Here is a 22433-nt window from a genome sequence, read left to right as displayed (position 1 = left end):
ATAATTATATAATAACTATATTTTTAAAAGTAGGCTATTCGAGTTGCATTTTTCTTCAATAAATTTCTTAAATTATCCTTTGACTATGTTCTGGCCCGCCATCTAGCGGCCCGATGCCAAAGTTACTTGCCGACCCCTACGCTATACAGCTCTCCATGGCACGAGTTACTTCCGCATTGTTTTCTTCCATGGGACGTCTATGTGAGTGTCGCAACTCTGTTTTCAACGGCTCTGGTCAGTCTTATATTCCATTGTCGATTGGCTCATTTTACTGGAAGGCGGGACTTCCTTCGTTAGAGCGGCCATACTGAGCGATGCATTCCCTCCCCATTCATTGCAATAGCACTGCTGCAGCGTGTTAATATTTGCTATCTTCGTTTATGATCATTCTGTCGGATCATCAGAGACCTACAAGAGAGTAGAGGTAAGACTGATTTATTTAATTGTATTTAATTGTAAACTATGCTTCATGTCATGTTTCAACATCAGTTCAAGTTAACATTATGTTATGTGGTGTTTATACAAGTTTTGTTAGTGGGTAAATCTTTCCGTTGTAACAGATGAATGCACGTTTAATAGGAGACATGGTTAGCGTTTCCTGAATGTGTGTAATGGACGCTATATTTTGTATCGTGTGTTTATAACTAGCTACTGGTGTATTCTGTGGTTAACAGACAGGACAGAGCGAGCCCCGCCGATAATACAGGTATGTTGATATGTATTTAAAGAAACACTGTATTGCTGTTGTATTTCTATGGTGTAGGAATCATTCCATATTTAGCAGACGGAAGAGAAAAAGCTTTTCACAATTTGTCACTGAACCAACTAGTAGTTAGTTGTTAAGCGCTTCTTCAGAAAAAGCATTCAGCCTTTAGTCAGATTTTAGAGGAGAGACATGCAGTATTGATAGTTTTCATGTGACGTCACGCACTTATGGGGAAAGCCCCGTTGGAGGGCAAGACGTGCCGTTGTCCGCCAGGTTAAAAGTGAGTAATTTCTTTCCCTGCGAAAAATCATCGATTATTATTTTTTGTGGTAAACGTGTAGTAACTAGGGTGCAACTAACGATTATTTTAATTGTCGACTAATCTACAGATTTTTTTTTTTCGATTAGTCGCTAATCTACCGATTATTTTTTTTTATTAATCTAATAAAGATTTTTGGATTACTTTATTAATCCTTTGGCAAACTTTGCAAATAAACAATAAGTTCTACTATTTTCTTACATTATAAAGCAAATCATACTTTTTACTCCACTACATATTATAAATAAATATTGTTGTTTTAACATTTTAATCCGTGTTTACATTAAAATCACTATCTTCTTTTAATTAAGTAGTTTTAATTTTAAAAGTAAAAAAATACTGATTTTTTATGTACTTACTGTATTAAAGGTAAAAAAATGAAATAAACTTAGCTCTGTATACTGTGGTAGGCTATATGAGACCAGTTTTTTTATTGCATTTATGAATTTTGTTGTCCTTATGTTGTTCCAATTGCTTCCATTGTTTCCCTCATCTGTAGCTCGCTTTGGATAAAAGCGTCTGCTAAATGAATAAATGTAAATGTAAAAACATTAAAAAATGTGTTTATGAAATACTAGAGCATGATATACAGGTGCTGGTCTAATTTTGACCAACTTTATGGAGATGCAGATTTCATTTTCCAACAGGACTTGGCACCTGCACACAGTGCCAAAGCTACCAGTACCTGGTTTAAGGACCATGGTATCCCTGTTCTTAATTGGCCAGCAAACTCGCCTGACCTTAACCCCATAGAAAATCTATGGGGTATTGTGAAGAGGAAGATGCGATATGCCAGACCCAACAATGCAGAAGAGCTGAAGGCCACTATCAGAGCAACCTGGGCTCTCATAACACCTGAGCAGTGCCACAGACTGATCGACTCCATGCCACGCCGCATTGCTGCAGTAATTCAGGCAAAAGGAGCCCCAACTAAGTATTGAGTGCTGTACATGCTCATACTTTTCATGTTCATACTTTTCAGTTGGCCAAGATTTCTAAAAATCCTTTCTTTGTATTGGTCTTAAGTAATATTCTAATTTTCTGAGATACTGAATTTGGGATTTTCATTAGTTGTCAGTTATAATCATCAAATTAAAAGAAATAAACATTTGAAATTATCAGTCTGTGTGTATGAATGAATAATATAATATACAAGTTTCACTTTTTGAATGGAATTAGTGAAATAAATTAACTTTTTGATGATATTCTAATTATATGACCAGCACCTGTATGCTCTGTATTTTTTTCCTCAAGTAATATACGACTCTATTTTCAGTCTCATAATGTAATTGAGTGTCGTTAAAGCGAGCCCGCGCACCTTGAACTCAGAATGATGCGCTTAATGCATTCGCTTCGTTATTTACAGTTATGCGCATCCCGGACGCACAATGAGCGCTTAAAGCACCTACTCCTTCTGAAGTCCCGGGGATCATTTTGCTCCCCAAAGTAAATAATAGTTAGAACACAACAAGAAGAGATGATATGTTACATGTTTAACACATAGTGCGTTGCATCAATCCAACAGTTTACAGTTAAATCAGAGGTTTAAAAAGAGTTATTTCTTATGAAGACGCAAAATATTCAGACCGCTTCCAGTGCTTCTAATAAGCTAAGATACACTCAACGAGTAACGTTAACTCACAGTCTCTAGCAAAATACATTTTAAACAAAACCATAGACTATCATCTTGTCATTATGAAGAATAATGAAAACATTGGAACATGTTGGAAAGAGTAGCGTCCTGACCGTCACCGTACACACGCATGCTGACTGGAGATTGACAGACAACACCAGCGGAGGTCAGAGTTTCTTAATTATGCTATATTGGTTTATTCCTCGCATAAAGCTATCGAATGACATAAAAAGTGCATTGGTGGTTTCATGATAGTTTGTCCTTTTTGAAGCTTAAGAGTAATTTAAGCAGGGTCACAATCTGCAAAGGTTCACATACACTAACTTACACTAGTACAATAGCGTTAATGTAAATCATTCATGTAAAGCCTAGTGTTAAACTTAAGTAATTTATTATGAAAGTCTACATCTACGTGCCCCTCTCTGTTCGTTTGTGATTGCGTGTCCATGCTGTGATGATCGCATTTCGGGGGTAACTTAACGTCAGGGGGAATTCCTCCGTCCATTCACTAACTTACTGCGTCCGAGGCTCTCGATCGCTGTTTGTCGGGTGTATTATACTTTCTCTTGTTCTGCTGATTAACTTACACACGCCCGGAAACAGAAACTGCTATTACAGCAGATAAACGTAAATAATACGACGCATCGACGCATTTCACGCGTCGTTGCAGCACTATTAGTAACCATGTTTTTTGTTGTATTGATTACTATTGGCAATACCAAGTTTCTACTTGTATATATTATACAGTGTTTTTATTCATATTACTTTTATTCATCTGCACAGCAGAGTAAACAACACTTGGGTTAACTGTATGTGTGTTGCTTGTAGACAGATTTCAGTTGCAACAGAGTTGCAGTTCAGTTGTTCAGGAAACAGCGTATTACCATTCATTAGCTGGTCTACCAGCCAACATCAGAATCAGAATCAGAATCAGAATCAGAAGAGCTTTATTGCCAAGTGTGCTTGCACACACAAGGAATTTTCTTTGGTGTTGGAAGCTTCTAGTACAGACATTTAACACAATGACAATACAATATAATACGATTTACAGTCTAAAGATTCTAAATTGTGCATATATAAAATAAAGACTATTTTACAGAAAATGGGGGATAATAACATATAAGAGACATTGTACCGGGTAGTATATAGTAGAAGAACATGAAGTAAATACAGCATAGCAACAAAACTGCTCGTATGATTGTCTTTCAGGACTGTGCTACATTGTTTTAATTAAGCTCCACACCATAACTGGGCACGTTTTGAAACAGTGGTGATCTACCAGCTAGGGATGCAACAACGATTATTATGCATACCTTCATTTCTACATTTTTGCTGGACCTGACAAAAATTTTACTTGCCCGCCCCAAAAAGTAATAAATAAATAAATAATGTCTAGTTATTAGTTAGTTTTTTTTACCTATGCAATTTAAATAAAAACGCTTATAATACCATACAACTATTAGCCTAACTCTAATAATAATAGTCAATCAGTTAGTAATAAAATTAGAACAAATGATCAAATTATGAGCAATAGCACAAATAAATGTAATAAAGCAAACACACATATAAAATGAACAGTGCTTTTTAGGTGTTTCAGGTTGGTCTAACTGTGGTTATTAGGTACAGAAACTGAATAAAGGAGTCAAATGTACAAACCCGATTCCAAAAAAGTTGGGACACTGTACAAATTGTGAATAAAAAAGGAATGCAATAATTTACGAATCTAATAAACTTATATTTTATTCACAATAGAATATAGATAACATATCAAATGTTGAAAGTCAGACATTTTGAAATGTCATGCCAAATATTGGCTCATTTTGGATTTCATGAGAGCTACACATTCCAAAAAAGTTGGGACAGGTAGCAATAAGAGGCCGGAAAAGTTAAATGTACATATAAGGAACAGCTGGAGGACCAATTTGCAACTTATTAGGTCAATTGGCAACATGATTGGGTATAAAAAGAGCCTCTCAGAGTGGCAGTGTCTCTCAGAAGTCAAGATGGGCAGAGGATCACCAATTCCCCCAATGCTGCGGCGAAAAATAGTGGAGCAATATCAGAAAGGAGTTTCTCAGAGAAAAATTGCAAAGAGTTTGAAGTTATCATCATCTACAGTGCATAATATCATCCAAAGATTCAGAGAATCTGGAACAATCTCTGTGCGTAAGGGTCAAGGCCGGAAAACCATACTGGATGCCCGTGATCTTCGGGCCCTTAGACGGCACTGCATCACATACAGGAATGCTACTGTAATGGAAATCACAACATGGGCTCAGGAATACTTCCAGAAAACATTGTCGGTGAACACAATCCACCGTGCCATTCGCCGTTGCCGGCTAAAACTCTATAGGTCAAAAAAGAAGCCATATCTAAACATGATCCAGAAGCGCAGGCGTTTTCTCTGGGCCAAGGCTCATTTAAAATGGACTGTGGCAAAGTGGAAAACTGTTCTGTGGTCAGACGAATCAAAATTTGAAGTTCTTTTTGGAAAACTGGGACGCCATGTCATCCGGACTAAAGAGGACAAGGACAACCCAAGTTGTTATCAGCGCTCAGTTCAGAAGCCTGCATCTCTGATGGTATGGGGTTGCATGAGTGCGTGTGGCATGGGCAGCTTACACATCTGGAAAGGCACCATCAATGCTGAAAGGTATATCCAAGTTCTAGAACAACATATGCTCCCATCCAGACGTCGTCTCTTTCAGGGAAGACCTTGCATTTTCCAACATGACAATGCCAGACCACATACTGCATCAATTACAACATCATGGCTGCGTAGAAGAAGGATCCGGGTACTGAAATGGCCAGCCTGCAGTCCAGATCTTTCACCCATAGAAAACATTTGGCGCATCATAAAGAGGAAGATGCGACAAAGAAGACCTAAGACAGTCGAGCAACTAGAAGCCTGTATTAGACAAGAATGGGACAACATTCCTATTCCTAAACTTGAGCAACTTGTCTCCTCAGTCCCCAGACGTTTGCAGACTGTTATAAAAAGAAGAGGGGATGCCACACAGTGGTAAACATGGCCTTGTCCCAACTTTTTTGAGATGTGTTGATGCCATGAAATTTAAAATCAACTTATTTTTCCCTTAAAATGATACATTCTCTCAGTTTAAACATTTGATATGTCATCTATGTTGTATTCTGAATAAAATATTGAAATTTGAAACTTCCACATCATTGCATTCTGTTTTTATTCACAATTTGTACAGTGTCCCAACTTTTTTGGAATCGGGTTTGTAAAATAATCATCAAATTCATCAAACCATATTAAAGTTGATCAATCAGTAGCAATGAGTGGGTTTTGTCTTAGTTTTTTGTTGTTTGATGAGCATTTAAACAGATATATTTATTTTGCTGCTGTCCCTTTAAGAGCGGATCACTTGCTTTTTGTTTCCCCACTGTTTTTGTTTACAGCAAACTATAATGGATTTATCAACGTTATATAGAGCCTGTTTGCTAAATAATAACATAAAATAAGTTAAATTGGTTCAACTTGCGTCAGGAGTAGACATATGCCCGGTTAACCGAAAATATTTATATCACGTGATTTATGCACAATTTGTGAGTGCAGTACGGTAAAATGCTGCTGCATTCGAAAGATCATAACACAAGTAGTTGTAGGAAATGCGTAAGGACTTGTTTTTATCACTGTTCCTCAAGCCTCCTCTGGTATTTTCATGATAATAAAGTATATTTATAATGATCATGTTTGACGGGTGTTGCTTTTTTAAATGCACGTTATAAGCGTTTTGAACTCGCACTGCTTTTAGATCGAGCAGCATTTCCTACTGATCCCAGAGCCATGCTTCACGGACAAGCAACGCATCAATAAAATAATCGATATTTTGCATTATCGCAGCCAACACGGTTTCAGCAGGATTTAGTGGTAACCGCAGTTAATCAAGCACATGTCTAGTCAGGAGTAGACTTTGAATTTGATCTTGCGCATACAGAATGTACGCATCCTGTGAGCTGTCCTCGACGCGACGCTTCTCGTCCGGTGTGCGACTCTATTAACTAATATGCCGCTTTGTTTGTTTACGTTGCACTGAAACCCAACTGTCACCTCTACAGCCTTGATTGTGAATGTACATGTAAGATTGGCTATTTGGTCTCTCTGCCATGTTAATCTAGTGTGTGTCGTGGCCTCCGTGTCTCTGATAAGCACGGCTCTTTAAGATGGTGCACCTCTGGTGTAACTTAGTTTTCATTTATGTGCAAGTTGCAACGTTTCCGTTCCGTGCAACAGAAACATGCGGTGTAACGGAGCCTTTATGATTAATTAACCGTTTTAAGCGCTGTTAATAGTGAAACTGTAATCACTAACAGTTACGTTGTGACGACGTACCAAATAATTTTACAGCAGCGTAACTTTGTGATTCCCATATTTGTCGTGACAAAGCGTTATCATTCACACTCCCAAACATCAGGGTTCGTTGATTTAAACGCCAAATCGATCGAAAATCACAAAAATGTGTTTATTCTCACATATGTAAGGTATAAAGTAAAAAAAAGAATATTAATAAACGGCTAAAGTAATATATCAGCAGTGTTTCCCATAGGATTTTGACAGACTTGTGGCGCTGGTGACATCACAAACTAATTAGCATATTTGTGACGTCATCACGTCATGTTAGTACTTTTTGACTTCACGAACTAATTAGCATATTTGTGACACCATCACGTCGTGTTAGTGTTAGCACTATTTTTGACAAGAAAAAGTTGACAAAAGCGCTTTTTTAGTTAAAAAAAAATGCTCGCAGCGTTTGGTTACAATAGCAGCTGAATGCCATGACTTCGCACACGAAGGCAGCCCAGAGAAACATAGGTAACGTAACGGAAGTCTATTTGAATTATAAACTGAGAGCGTCTTTGCAATAACTAACCACATACTGTATTTAAAAACTACAATACTAATTTCTCAATAGAAATGCAATCAGAAGTTGTTGAAAGTGAAAATTAAACTTAATGTATACAAAACTATCCTCCAACTGGCGTTCAAGTCTGAACATGACTGTATTTTACAATGGGATGGTGCCAGCAGTCACTTTAACTGCTGCTAAAATTCTGATTTATAAACGCAAACGCAATGATAGTGCGACTGGTAGAAAAAGAACCAAGGATAACTGCCAAAGAGATACAAGCTGAACTCCAAGGTGAAGGTACGTCAGTTTCTGATCGCACCATCCGTTGCTTTTTGAGTAAAAACATAACCCCAGAGGACTCCACGTTTGGAAGAAAAACATAAAAAGCCAAACTGGAATTTGCTAAAATTCATATAGACAAGCCACAGTCCTTCTGTTAGAATGTCCTTTGGACAGATGAGTAAAAACTGTAGCTTTTTGGCAAGTCACATCAGCTCTATGTTCACAGACGAAAAAAATCAAGCTTTCAAAGAAGTGAACACCATACCTACAGTGATACATGGAGGAGGCTCGATTATGTTTTGGGGCTGCTTTGCTGCATCTGGCAGGGCACAATGAAATCTCAAGACTGTCAAGGCATTCAACGTACTGCCCAGTGTCAGAAAGCTCTGTCTCGGTTGCAGGTCATTGGTCCTCCACAGGATAATGACCCAAAACACACAGCTAAAATCACCCAAGAATGGATAAGAACAGAACATTGGACTATTCTGAAGTGGCCTTCTATGAGTCCTGATCTGAATCCTATCGAACTTCTGTGGAAAGAGCTGAAACTTGCAGTCTGGAGAAGGCACCCATCAAACCTGAGACAGCTGGAGCAGTGGGCCAAACTATTATTATTATTATTATTTGCCTTTATTTAACCAGGAAAGAACCTCACCGAGATTAAAAATCTCTTTTCCAGGAGTGTCCTGGCCAAGATAGGCGGCCCAGTTATACAAATACACATACAACAAAGAACAATACATCACAACAATAAAATATTACAGCATTAAAAGCATTTGCAAATCATTAAATCATTTTCTATTCCAGTCTGACGATGCAGCATATTCAAATGCAGTTTTACCTAAATTAGTTCGTGCTGAAGGTACATGAAGATTATAAAAAGACTGAGAACGCAATGAATAGTTAACAACTTCTTTTCGGTGAATCAAACAACAGAGATAGGATGGCAAAAAACCCAGAATAGCTTTGTAAATCAAAATATACCAATGCATTTTCCTTCGAACAGCAAGTGAAGACCAGGCAACTCTATTATATAGTATACAGTGATGTGTAGAAAATTTAGAATCCGTAATAAATCTTAAAGCACCATGATGCACAGCTTCAAAAGAGGCAAGAAGACAAGAAGAAGCATGCTGATACACCACATCCCCATAATCAAGAATCGGTAAAAAAGTACCAGACACAAGCTTCTACCTGTTAACAGGTGCAGAAGTCTCATTGAGAGCTACAGAAAATGTTTGCTTGCAGTGATTGCCTCTAAAGGTTGTGCAACAAAATAATAGGTTAGGGGTCCCATCATTTTTGTCCATGACATTTTCATTTGTTTTATTATTTACAATATTATGTTGAATAAAAAATCAAAAGCAAATGAAATATTTAAATATAGAATAAACAATGGTTGGATGCCAATAACTTGAAACTGACAAAAGTAATTTCAGAGAAATTTCTGCATTCTTAGTTTTTTTGTGGAGGGGTACCAACAAATTTGAGCACGTCTTTAACAGATTTTACCCTGAACATACATTTTCCATATAATGACATAATAAATGGAACTTACCAGATTCATTAATCAAATGACCTATGTCCAGGTTGTTATATCCTGCATGTCCTGTGTTCTGCCCCTAGGTTATGTGGTTATCTGATGTGCGCATGCGTTGTGAGAATGAATGGCACAGAATAGTAAACTGAGATGATCCGTTCAAGCCGTGTGTGTGACCTCTACTTCCTGTCTTGTGTGACCTCTACTTCTAGAGGATATATCGTGCTCTCGGGAAGCGGAAACTTATGAGGAAGCTGTTGTGTCTCTCGCTCATCACTTTACGGGCCAGCAGCGAGTCATACTCCAACGATACAAGCTATGCAAACGGCTTCAGTGACCGGGTGAGTCGGTGCAAAGTTGGTGATGTGACTGATCTGCGTGACATGGCACGCTCTTGCAACTACGGATCACTTCAGGATCAGATCGTTCGTGATCAGCTTATTGAAGGGATACTGTGTGAAAATACTCGGGAAAAACTGTTGCTAGAACCCTACAAGCTAACACTGAACCAAGCTGTTGTCATCGCACTGCAGGTGGAGGCAGCTCTCGAATGCTCCACACTACTAGCTGATTCGCGTCCCCCTGTGGACATTCCCACGCAGCAGCTAAGACCATCTTCGCCATGGGAGCACCTTCAACTAGACATTTGTGGGGAAATTCATTGTCACGGCATCCCCCATGGTTGTTGTGTATGATCTCCACTCTAAATGGCCGGAGGTAGCACCAGCTTGAACGGTGACATCACAGACCATCACATAGATACTGGAGAGTTTGTTTGCTCGCTGGGGCATGCCCGTGCCATCACTACGGACAATGGCCTGCAGTTTACTTCTGCTGACTTCTCCACCTTCCTCTGCAGTAGAGGAATTAAGCATATCCGAGCCGCATTTTACCATCCCCAGGTAAACGGCGGGGTTGAAAGGTTCAATCAGTGTCAAGAACGGCATTCGTGCACACATGGTCCAGGGGTACACATTCAGGCAGCACTCAATCTAACGTTGATGCATTACAGAGCTAGCTCTTCCGCCGCCACTTACCAATGGCAGTGCAGCCATGGCCAGGCCAGGCGTTTCAAGGTTCCCCTGCCAGGGAGGTCTCACAACTATCTCCTCCAGCAGTAGGGTCTCGACCCCTTCGGCCACTGATTGCTGATACTCAGGATACCCAGGATGTGCCACAGTCAGTACCCTCGGAGGGTCTGCTGGTCCTAGCAAGGGCTCATCCTGCATATCTGAAGGATTTTGTTACTGACTTTCATGCTGAGATGTTAGCCATCTCTTTCTACTTATAGTTCCTGTACACAAGAGTTTGTTTAGTTCTAAAAGGGGGGGTTATATCCTGCATATCCTGTGTTCTGCACCTAGGTTATGTGGTTATCTGATGTGTGCATGCGTTGTGAGAATGATTGGCACAGAATAGTAAACTGAGGTGATCCGTTCAGGCTGTGTGTGTGACCTCCACTTCTTGTTAAATATAACCCGCCTAAGCAAACACAACACAGGTTATCCCTTTAACTTTTGTAAGACACTGTTGTGGAAAGGCCATATCTGAGGGAGTGTCAATGGTCATGAATATTGATGTGTTTTTCACACCTGGGCAGATAAAGACCTAACCTCCCAATGGACCTATCAAAGTGGAATGTTGAGAGGCAGCTATGAAGAAGAATGTGACGAGATGTGAAGAATACGTGTTTTATTTGCAGTTTGTTTACAATTGCTCCCATTTGTCCTGTCTTTTACCATGCACTGCTTTACAAAGGACACAAAACCAGTGATGCAGCCACATTCTTAAGAAAAGTAACCATTGTTAGCATATATTGTGCAGAGTACAATACACAGTAAATTTTGCAGTGTTAAATAAACTCTATAAGAGTTACATTTAACTCTGGGCCCGAGTGTGTTTGGTCCCACTCAGAATTGGTGATAAATTGACTCTCATCATGGTGTTACATTTCCAGAGTAAAATTACAGTATCTCACAGAAGTGAGTACACCCCTCACATTTTTGTAAATATTTTATTATATCTTTTCATGTGAACACTGAAGAAATGACACTTTGCTACAATGTAAAGTAGTGAGTCTACAGCATGTATAACAGTGTAAATTTGCTGCCCCCTCAAAATAACTCAACACAGCCATTAATGTCTAAACTTCTGGCAACAAAAGTGAGTACACCCCTAAGTGAAAATGTCCAAATTGGGCCCAATTAGCCATCTTCCCTCCTCGGTGTCATGTGATTTGTTAGTGTTACAAGGTCTCACAGGTGAGACAGAACACAGAACACAGGTGGCGTGCTCTTCAGCATCAGTTTGGGCAGTTACAGGCGGAGGTACAGTGGTAGCGGATGGAGCGTCAAACATTGGGAGGTGTGCCAACTCATACCGTTTCACCGCCTTCTTCGCCACAGAACGCAGCTCTTCCCACTCAAATGGCTCATGGAAGGCAAAGCAGTCAGCAGGGAGATAATACAGGATCATCACCAGGGCCACCACAAGGGACACATTCACTGCAATGGATGGGCTGGTAAGGACCAAAGATGTTACCGTTTCATGATGATGATGATATAAAACACTATTTTAACCACCTTTGAATGGATTGCTCAAGCCTGTAGATGGCCATCGCAGGACTGGACATTACACTTGGTGCCACTGTGAACAGGCAAAGCGAGAGCAGCCTATGTGGCAATGGAACTTGCTGACACTTTTGTGTATTACGAAGGCAATTCTAGACAAGTTTGAAATCAACTCTGAGACCTACAGACGACGCTTTAGAGCACAGGCTCCCCGACAAGGCGAGACACCCAAAGAGCTTCAGGCAAGACTGAAAGTCCTTTATGACAAGTGGATAACACCAAAGGATAAAACCAAAGAGCAAATAGGAGAGATGATTGTGCTGGAACAGTTTCTCAAGGTTATTAACCATGAACTGGCAATACCATGAATATGCAATGCAGAATTTGTTGTACTATATTTAATCTGAAGATCAAATGGCTTGAAATAGCACAGCTCATTAACATTCACAACTTTTAAAACTCTGTCTGGATGCAGTCTGACTGTAAATGCATGGTAATGGTCATCAAAAATACAGTTTCCATGAGTGTTCCACATAACAGTACATTTTCAAAACTTTTCAATTGTGTTTTAAAGAATTTATGTTCAGCCTCATATCGCATACACCACATGTAGAGAATTGGTCCAATTTTTATTATACACTGTGGGTAATGTATCATTATGTGATGCTTGGGCAGGAGATTTTTCTCGGGAAATAATTTTTTGAATGGCTGGTGATGTTTAAGAAAAGTGGTCAACTAAAAAAAAGAGTCAGCCAGGTCGGTCACTTCTTCAAACTTACGAGACTGCACTCACGTTACCACACATGCTCCAAACACATCAGGAATTTTCTCCTGCAAAACATCACTGTCAAGTACCTCAGGCACATAAAAGACTTCGGGTAAACAGAAAACTTTTTCGCCAGCTAAATCATTCCCCAAAATTAGTGAAACGCACTTAACAGGTAATTCAGGTTGAACTGCGATTTTAATCATACCCGTGACTATTGTGGATCGTAGGAACATTTTGTGCAATGGAACCCTCATGACTGTAAGGTCTATTCCTTGCACTAGCACATGTGAACCGCAGTTAGAACTGTCTGAAAAAGGCAACGCGCTCTCAAGAAGGAACTATTGAGCCGAACCGGTATCACAAAGGATATGCGAATGCACTTTCCTTCTGAACCCATTTCGTCCAATGACACCATGGCATCACAAATAAACTGTTTGAACATCGACTCCTCTACTGGATTAATTGAATTATTTAACAAACAATTCTTGTCGACCAACTAGTGCCACGCTCTTTGAAGTATTAATCTTCTTGTCATTCTTACGTTTCAACACAGGACAAGAAGCAATGACATGACCATACTCATAACAATAAAAACACTCACGGCCCTCGTTGCGTATTGTAATGTGAGATTTCTTAGACACCGCATGAGTATCTTTAGCATTACGGACTCGATCTGGTGCAGTGCGTTTTGTAGGCAAAAACACTACTTTGTGTGTTAGCACAAATTCGTCAGAAAAGACAGTTGCTTCCGAGAGAGATTAAGTTTTCCATTCATTCAATGCACTACAATCTTTTGACACAATTCTTAAACTTTTTCAAACGCATCAACTCTGAGTTGTTAAAATGTAGTGGTGCGCCGTACCACTTATCAAATAAATTTGCCTTCTCCCTAGCAAATTCCACGAATGTTTGACCAGGGGTTTTCATATGGTTATGTAGCCTTTACCGGTACGCTTCGGGAACTAATTCATTGGCGTGCAAAACAGAGTTCTTCACAACGTCATAGTCTAAACTTTGCTCCAATGTTAACGCCGAACCCACCTCTTGGGCTTTTCCCACAAGTTTACATTGTAGCAAAAGCGGCCAAATGTTACACGGCCATTTCAAAGGTGTGGCGATGTGCTCAAACACAGTGAAATAAGTATCTACTTCGCTCTCACGAAATAATAGAACTAAAGCAATTTGGTGACTAACATCAAAATCAGGGGAACTTACTTGTGTGCCTCGGCGTGGTGCAGGAGTGGGACGGGCTGAGGTGCTGGCATATCTGCAGCAAGTGCTCCAGCAACTGTAGGTTTCCTCTGTAACTCAAACTCGAGCTCCAGCTCTTTGAGATGGACTGCTCTTTGTGTTTCGAGCTCAACTGTGCCAACTTGTAACAGCTGACTCTGGTATTGCTGCTTTTCCAATTCAAGCTCAGGCTCTTTGAGCCTGATAGCCCGTACTAGATCAGGTGGAGAAGGGAGATCGGCATGATCTATGCTGGACAATTCCTCGGGTTCGGGGTACTCCTCCTCTCCTTCACTCTCAGAAACTGGTTCCGATTCTGCAACACCTGCTTCACTCGCCTCCATCAATATTCCCTGCTCTACCAAATGTCTATGAATCACCCCTTTTAATTCAGGCTTCGCTGCACCACGAGGTACTGTTATACGGTATACATCCGCGATCAAAAATAAATCTTCTCTACGACACAAATCTAATTGTTGTGATGTTAGATGTAATAAAAACTTTTCCAATTCAAATTTGGACGAGATGACGCAATGCTAATTAACTCTCCCCCCTTAAAAATGAAAACCACTCAGTCAATCTTCGTGTGGAAGGCAAATTTAAAATGGGAAAGGTGAGAAAAAAAACTGAAAGCAGGCCATTCGTTTTTAAACGAGCCCCCAATTTCTGTTACGACCTCTTTGGCAACCTCTAACGTTGACCGCAACAGTATGGAATAAACCCAGCAAGGAGAGGAATATTGCGATACAATATAATAATTATAGAAAAAGGTAATTGAACGAGAATACAAAGTAACAAGAGGTATCTAGCGGTAATGAAATGAAGAATATAATTCAAATGGCTCGTAGGTAACACTAAGGAAGAAACAACAAAGAGATTTCTAATACAATAGAAAGATTTAATTAACATTTGAGGGTAAAGCTTCAGGGGCAGACCAGGCCAAAACAAACATTTTTAATATACTAATATTACCTGGAATGACAACATTAAACTAAAAGACAATTGAACTTCCCTTACTCCCTAAACAAAAACAAATTAAAAAGATGAATAAAACATTTACTCGGCTAATTAAAACTTCGAAAGAAAACATAAGTGGGAATGAACCCCACCAAAAGTTCCACAAACAGCTCTCTCTAGGTCACATAAGACAAAAGCTACGCATGTGCATCAAGCACAACGTTTCAAATGTTCTCTATGAAAACAAAACATTAAATTAGCTAAACAAAGCATCGTATCTAATGTTCAACAAATTTACAAATAGTCCCACATCATATTAGACAAACACATGAGTTTGGCAACGAACGGGTAACGACATCTGAATAGCTAGCTGGTGCACATGCACGCTGGCTGGCTGGCATGCGGCCTATGATGAGTGATGACATTCCTCTTTTGACATCATGATGAGAGAGAAATGACCAATGTTCGTTGGCATCGAATTATCCGGGAACGCGTTTACACATACATCTGTAAGACAGCAGTAAAAAGAAAAACATGCATGCGAACACCGAGACATGAACCAAATTCAAGGGGGCGGTAGAAGCTCTAGAAAATAAATACTCCACAAATAACCAAATACTTTGTGTCATAACATTCGGTCACCACCAGGTTTCTGGAGAAGAATGGATTCCACCAACTGTTCCGAAAACAAAAAAGTTACTTCAGACAATTCTTCAAGATAATTTCACACACTCTTTTAAACTTTAATAATAGAAATATAAAATTGATTTTCTTTAACTACATCCTCAAAAACATCTTCATCCACCCCAGTCCATGATTCATCAAGAACCTTCACATTCTCCAGTACTCTTGGGACTCCAAACTTTAAAAAGGCTGAAAAAAGATATGCAAATTAGTGAGAAAGGTAATGGTCAGTTACTTACTGATAACTTTGAACATCATCACGGCACATGCAACATTACTTACCAGCAGAAAAATTGCCTCCAGGCTCAGCTCAGTTATTTTAACAAATCTTTGGGTAGGCCTATCCCCTAGTTTCACCTTGATCAGCAAACTCTACACAGATGACAGGAAAAAAGGTTTAGTGCCCAACATATCTTCGCTGTCGGTCGGAATCCTCATATCTCCAAAACCATTATTTTTCAGGAAATTAAAAAAACTGCAAATTTTTTGAGTTATTAAACATTGTATCGTTAAAGTTTGTATTATACCTTATATTGCTATCATATACTGTTGTGTACCAACATTAACACAACATTTCCCCAAAACCATGTTTAATCGGAGATACAAGGTTTATGACTTGGGAGCAGGGAGATACGAGATTACGCTGTCATTGATCAGAATGGTACGGACACAGACGTCGCTGCTGCCAGCAGTGTTCATCAAAGTCGGCGGTCGCGTTGAGCCTTTTGACAAGAGACGAGGCTTTAAGAGCTAATGAAAGCTAATGATTGTGGTTACATACATCTTCCTAAACTCTATTTTAAACGTTAGAGCTATGAGTGATGCAATACAGAAATAAAACGTTAAACAGGCTGTCAAATATAGGTGGAAATTAATCTGCACGCAAATAAAGTCGGCGGTCGCGTTGAGCCTCTTGACAAGAGAAAAGGCTTCAATCGTTAACCAAAGCTAACGACTGTGGTTACATACATCTTCTTAAACTCTATTTTAAAGGTTTAAGAACTATAAGTGATGTGATACAAAAAACGATGAGCTGACTAGGCTGTCTAATAGGTGGAAATTCGCCGAATCTGCTCGCAAACTTACCTTCGTGGCTCACGGGCTTCCTTCTGCACCGAAGCATTACAGCTATCGATTTTTAACAAAACAGGCCTACTCAAATGTATCTAACCTACGTAACTATTTTCACTCGTTATTGTCTAAAAAACAGACAGTTATCCAAAGATAGGCTTACTTAGCCAGTAGACAGCCCTTTTTTCTCCCCAAAATAAAAACCTTGCTTCTATATTTTGTATTTTACATGCACAGTTCCAAGAGAGGCATAGTCTAGAAGTAGGCCTAACAGCTGAACTTAGTCAGTAAAATAATAATAAAAACAATAATTTAATGGTGGTATCCAAAACATTTAATTCAATTCAAGTATTATATTAGATACATTTTAAAACTTCAATGCACATGTATAATAAGCCTAGTAATAAGTAGATATTTAAAAAATATCAATAACTGATATCATAGTTTAACACAGATAAAATCATAGTTAAGGCTTGCTTTACTAAGCCCATTACTGAGTGTATTTGTGTTTGTGAGTAGGGTGAGCCCTTGTCTGTGTGTCTGTATCTGTGAGGCTCTGTGTGTGTTGTTACATTCATATTGACTGTGTTAATACTGCATCCTATATTAAGCTTGTGAAGCAAATTGTCGTAAAAGCTGTGAAAGTCCTTTGGGATGACTTCCTTCAGGTCTTGGAGGTGTTTGAATTTCAGCTCTTTGATCTTCAGGCGGTCTGAATAGAGTGGGGTGACTGTGTGGCTGTCTGAGGTGGAGTTTCGGAGTTGGTGACTCGGATGTGGATGGCAGTCATCAGAGTGGTCGATTTTGAAGTCCATCGTTCCATTGTTGTTGTACCTAATAGCACAAAATATAACACAACAACAATCACTGTAAGATTTCATAAAACAATATGCAACATCATGTCGTCATGCCTACAGTATATTGGTAAGACATAAGATTTACATCGGTAATTACCTGATGGCTCTGATATTATGGACAGTTGGGTCACCAGGCCTTACTCCAGGGCGCAGAGACTTGCAGAGCCTTAGCTTGGTGAAGTCCTGGAAGAAGGTGTGGTCGATGTACTTGACTTCATATGGATGAGGCTTCACACGGGCCCTTTTCATCAGGTTAACATACTCCGCTGGGAGATACACATCCTGGTCCCTCAGACGCCTCTCGATGACGCTGTGAACGGAGTCACATTCCATCTGAGTATGCCCTTTCTCAAGGTACTTCTGAATGACGACTTTGTTTTTCTTTATGGAGAACAGAAGAAGTGCATTGCTTAGAACTGCATTCCGGTTCTGATACCCACAGCCATCACTTCACAGAATAAATGTGTCAGGCTCAGTGTGTGCAGAGAGGTAGTCGACAATGCATGACGCAAACTCACTGGCAGACAGGGATCCCTCACCTTCATGCCAGACATAACATGTGGCACTGTGTGTCAGCATGTTGTACAAGGTAAAATTATGAACTGCAAGCTTTTTTTTGTAATACAATGCAGAGGCTTTTAGCTTTGGGCACAAAAGGAGGGCTTGTAAGTCCATACATATGACCATGATGTTGTTGCTGGCCTTGCTTTTGTCGGGACAACTTTTCAGCGCGGGCCTCTTCTTTTTGAAGGAGGTGGTGCTGCCACTCCTCATCAGGTAAGTTGCCGGCCTTGCTTTTGTCAAACAACTTTTCAGCACGGGCCTCTTCTTTTTGAAGGAGGTGGTGCTGCCACTCCTCATCAGGTAAGTTGCCGGTCTTGAAAGCACAACAGATGTTGCACTGGTCCTTTTTTGGGTGGTAAAGGCCTAGGTTGAGACGCTTGAACTCATCTGTGAACACTTGCCTTGACAAAGGTGTTACATTCTTCTCTGCTGCAGCGCAACAATACACTGCATACAGATCAGCCATCGACTGAAACACAGGTTCCAGATACTGTTTGGATGTTGTGGATCTGCAGTAGTGTGAGGGCACCTTTGGGAGGTCCTGCAAAAAGCTGCGAATGAATTCATGGCCTGCCACTGAACGACGTGCGTTGCTGTGTGTTTGTCCCTCAGTGTCTGCTTGTGTGTGTCCTTCCTTTGGCCAGTTAAGGGCAGACCACTCACCTATTCCTAGGGTAGACAAAAACATACCTTCGCAAAACAACAGGGAATTTGATCTTCGTGAATTGTCAACAGTGAGGGCTATAGTTGAAGGGGTAACACTTTATAATAACGTTATTTATAAGTTATTAGTTAATTATGAACTAATATGAACATTTTTTTAACAAATGTCTATTGTTGTGAAATCCATCTGCATGAAACTCATCCATTTTGGCATGTGAAATCATTATTATCTCTCAGAAATTCACTCTACCAGCATGCACCACTGTATCCTCCACCACTGTTGCTTCCTCTCTCTCTACACTCTCTCCATAGAGTTCTCACTCTCAATTAGGGCCCTTGCCTGATCGTATGGCACATTGACCATCTGACACAGTTCCTTTAAGGACACAGACATGGTTGCTGCAAAAAATAAAATGAATAAAGGTCAAATGATTGTTTCCCTAAGTTATACAGCATGTTTACGTTACGTATGATAACGAGGCAAGAAGCCAGTTAGCTTGCTTAAAGTAATGAACATGACGGCAAAGGCAGCTACTTGTTGAACATGATGGCTTGCCTTGACATTGTAAGCTACAATCTTATCTGCAATGTACAGGGTTTAGTCCGCATTGCAGTGGATTGTCTTGCGCTAATTTCCGATCCTCAGACAGGGCGCCAGAACTAGTGGGGGTCAATATTTTTTTTTCTTTAAGCCCCACGAAAATCACGTTCGCTCTCACCAAACATGACGACAAAACCAATGCATAGTGGCTAACTAAGTCAACGGCATGCAATTTTGTTCTTTAAATTCATTATCAGAAACAAAACCATGGAAGATTTCAATCAACAAGATAGCTAACGTTAGCGTCCAATGCTAGACCTAGCAGAAAGAAAAATCTAGCATCCTCAGAAACGATACATTACACCTTAGCACTACCATTACTTCAAGATCGAGATAAAACTGTTATATATATTATATAAACTGTTATTATATAATTAATATAACTGAATCATGAATAACCAGTGTTTTGAGGACATTTACCTCAGAGGACGTGTTGCTCGATGAGGATTCGTTGCGGCTTTCAATCAGGAGACGTAATGCCGAGAGACTCCCGCGGAGTGAAGAGGTGGAGTTACGAGACTTCTCAGACAGTTGAACTGTCCAATGGAGTTAAGAGATTTGCTCTCAAGTTATTTTCAGCACTTTAGATTGGTTAATAATTTGTAAAAATAACAGACCCACATGGGGACTGACCAATAGCATCGATTTGTGAAAAAATATGAAATTTACAAAATTTGGACATAGGAGGTTTCCGCCCTACAGCGACGATATAATAAGTACATGCATTCTGCTGCAACAGCCCACATAGTAAATCACAGTATTTGAGATTAGAACTGGTACAATGTAGCAAAGAAACTACAAATATTTGTGTATTAATACTAGTGTTTTACTTAATGCATGACATCTGTATTGAAATGAAAAGATAATCTCAAAAGACTACCTCACTCATCCAGTTGCAAATCCAATAAATTACCTGCAATAGATAATTCTAAAAAGGGCAATAACAAAACGCAATAATATGGGCTATGGAATGACAAATATAGTTCTGCAATTGGTTTCATGTTCAAGACTGAGGTGCTTATCAAAAACACTGATGTTCAAATTACGTTTCTTACACTAGAACAAACATGTTCCGATCCAATCATGTAACCTAATGGTGTATGTCTAACAGCAATAACATTAAATAGTCATTCATGATCAACGTTAAAATTATGAAAACGCCACAGGCATTTGAAACAAGTTTTTCCGCCTTCCCTACACAGTGCCTTCTTTTTTCATGGTGGTACAGATAGCGCCATCTATGTGGCTTCAATAAAATGACAAAGGTGACGCAATAAATTATTGGCGACGTTAAACAGATTGAATCTTTAATGATATAAACAGTCGCAGATATAGTTACTGTTTAAATAAAATTACAACATTTATTATAACCATATTATTTTTCGTGACTTAGGTTCTAACATATCTAACGTTAACGTACCTAACGTCTAACGTATCTAGCGTCATAAAATGCTGAAACTCATCAAAACAATCAAATCCACAACATCATTAGGCGAATTTACGTTACATCTAGGGGATATTTCATGAAAATCTGACTTTTTCAATGTTTAAGTGCTATAATTGGGTGTCTGGTGCATCAACCAACTCAGAAAATGTGAAAAATGACAATCCAGTAACTTTGTTTACGTGAGCCTATCTCTGCAAGCCTGTGAGAAAACGAGCCGTTCAGATTTCGCACGCTTTCTGACGTAGGTAGTCGTTCTTATTATAATATTACCGCCCCTTTTTCTGAACGTGTCCACCCATGGCGCTGCCGCCATTTTTGTTTTCGCAAGCGACATATGTGAATTAGTTCTGACACCATGGCAAAAGTAAGCAAAGCATGCCAAGTGTTGTGTTGTTGGCTGCACAGAGCAGCACAGAACACTTGTTCCCAGCCTGACAGGAGAGCAATGGATTTATTTTGTTTTCAATGGAAATCCACCAGACTGAACGAAGCAAAGCTGCAAATAAAGACATTGTAAGTACCGTTATTTTTTAAGTAAGACCTCAGGGACCTGTGGCAACTTAAAAGTAGGTAAAACGTCATTGTGAAACGTTTGTCCGTTCACGCAAAGAAAGCAATGTGTATGGCTTGTAAACACGCGACTGGATTGTCCTGTGTAACGTTACTTTCACTTAGAGAACGCGATGCGTTTGTCTTGAGTATCTTCACTTATAGAAAGCAGTGTGTATGGTCTGTAAACACGCGATGCGTTTGTCTTGAGTATCTTCACTTATAGAAAGCAGTGTGTATGGTCTGTAAACACGCGACCGGTTTGTCATGTGTAATTTCGCATGTAGAAAACATGACGCCTTTGTTAGGAGTCTGTTCGCTTTTAGAAAACAATGTGTTTGGTGTTTAAAGACAGAAACAGCGTTTCTCATTCGCTTTATGTGACCCTTCTTTTGTCGATGGAAGCACAGGGCTCACAGCCCTGGCTGAGTTTTCTGTGAAAAGGGGGCAGAGACTAGCAGCTCATTTGCACTTAAAGAGACACACACCAAAACAGAGCGTTTCTCCTCACATGCAAAACTGGGCAATTAGGGCATGGTATAGGACCCCTAAGATTTATATTACATTTGTGTAAAAGTAGAAAGAAACCTCTCCTTTAAGTATTCACATTTAAGTTACATGAAGGAGACATTAGCCACTGCTAGACCCCAAACATAGCAATTTCGACCTGCCAATAGACACGTTATATGACATTATATGACGTGAGGTCAACGTTACTTAAATGATTTTAAAAACACTAATGTACAGCACTCTACAAGCTAAGGCAACAGATAAAGTAATCAAGTAAGACAATTGATTTAATTTAAGCTTTATCATTACCATACTGACAAAAAAAATATTTCTCCAACGTGCACTTCAAGGTCGGTTAAAGTGGAGTTTGAACCAACCAAATTTTGCAAATGTCATTAAACTACTTCCTGTGCAGTAATATTATCACATGTATTCACATAATCATTCAAATGAACAAAAAAGAGAACACTTAAGAGCGTCCGATCCTGTCGATCCGAGGAAAGAGAAAATGACGACGTCCAAAAACTTCTGTAACTGTTCTGATCTTCTCGAAGGTTGCTTGAGGGGCGGGGCTTAACAGAATAAAGTTAACATCTCAGAATTTTAC

General features: G+C 39.5%; 2 protein-coding genes across 2 annotated transcripts in view; one reads left to right on the top strand and one right to left on the bottom strand.

The window, feature by feature from the left end:
* Positions 1-2482: 2482 nt before the first annotated feature.
* The window catches only part of LOC130545915 (zinc finger protein 501-like), a 30730-nt gene continuing 10779 nt past the window's right edge, over positions 2483-22433 (top strand). The window contains exon 1 of the mRNA XM_057320846.1: positions 2483-2824. Coding sequence (XP_057176829.1) covers positions 2731-2824 — 94 coding nt within the window. The 5' untranslated portion in view covers positions 2483-2730. The remainder of the gene's footprint in view (positions 2825-22433) is intronic.
* LOC130545917 (uncharacterized) lies at positions 14325-21278 on the bottom strand. The gene is made up of 2 exons (XM_057320848.1): positions 17590-21278; positions 14325-17469 (listed from the first exon to the last, which is right to left on the bottom strand). The coding sequence occupies exons 1-2, from the start codon at positions 17823-17825 to the stop codon at positions 17061-17063; spliced, it is 645 nt and encodes a 214-aa protein (XP_057176831.1). The 5' UTR covers positions 17826-21278; the 3' UTR covers positions 14325-17060.

This window comes from Triplophysa rosa, linkage group LG22 (genome assembly GCF_024868665.1).
Source record: "Triplophysa rosa linkage group LG22, Trosa_1v2, whole genome shotgun sequence".
Classification (NCBI taxonomy): domain Eukaryota; kingdom Metazoa; phylum Chordata; class Actinopteri; order Cypriniformes; family Nemacheilidae; genus Triplophysa; species Triplophysa rosa.
This window is presented reverse-complemented; position numbering and strand designations above follow the sequence as displayed.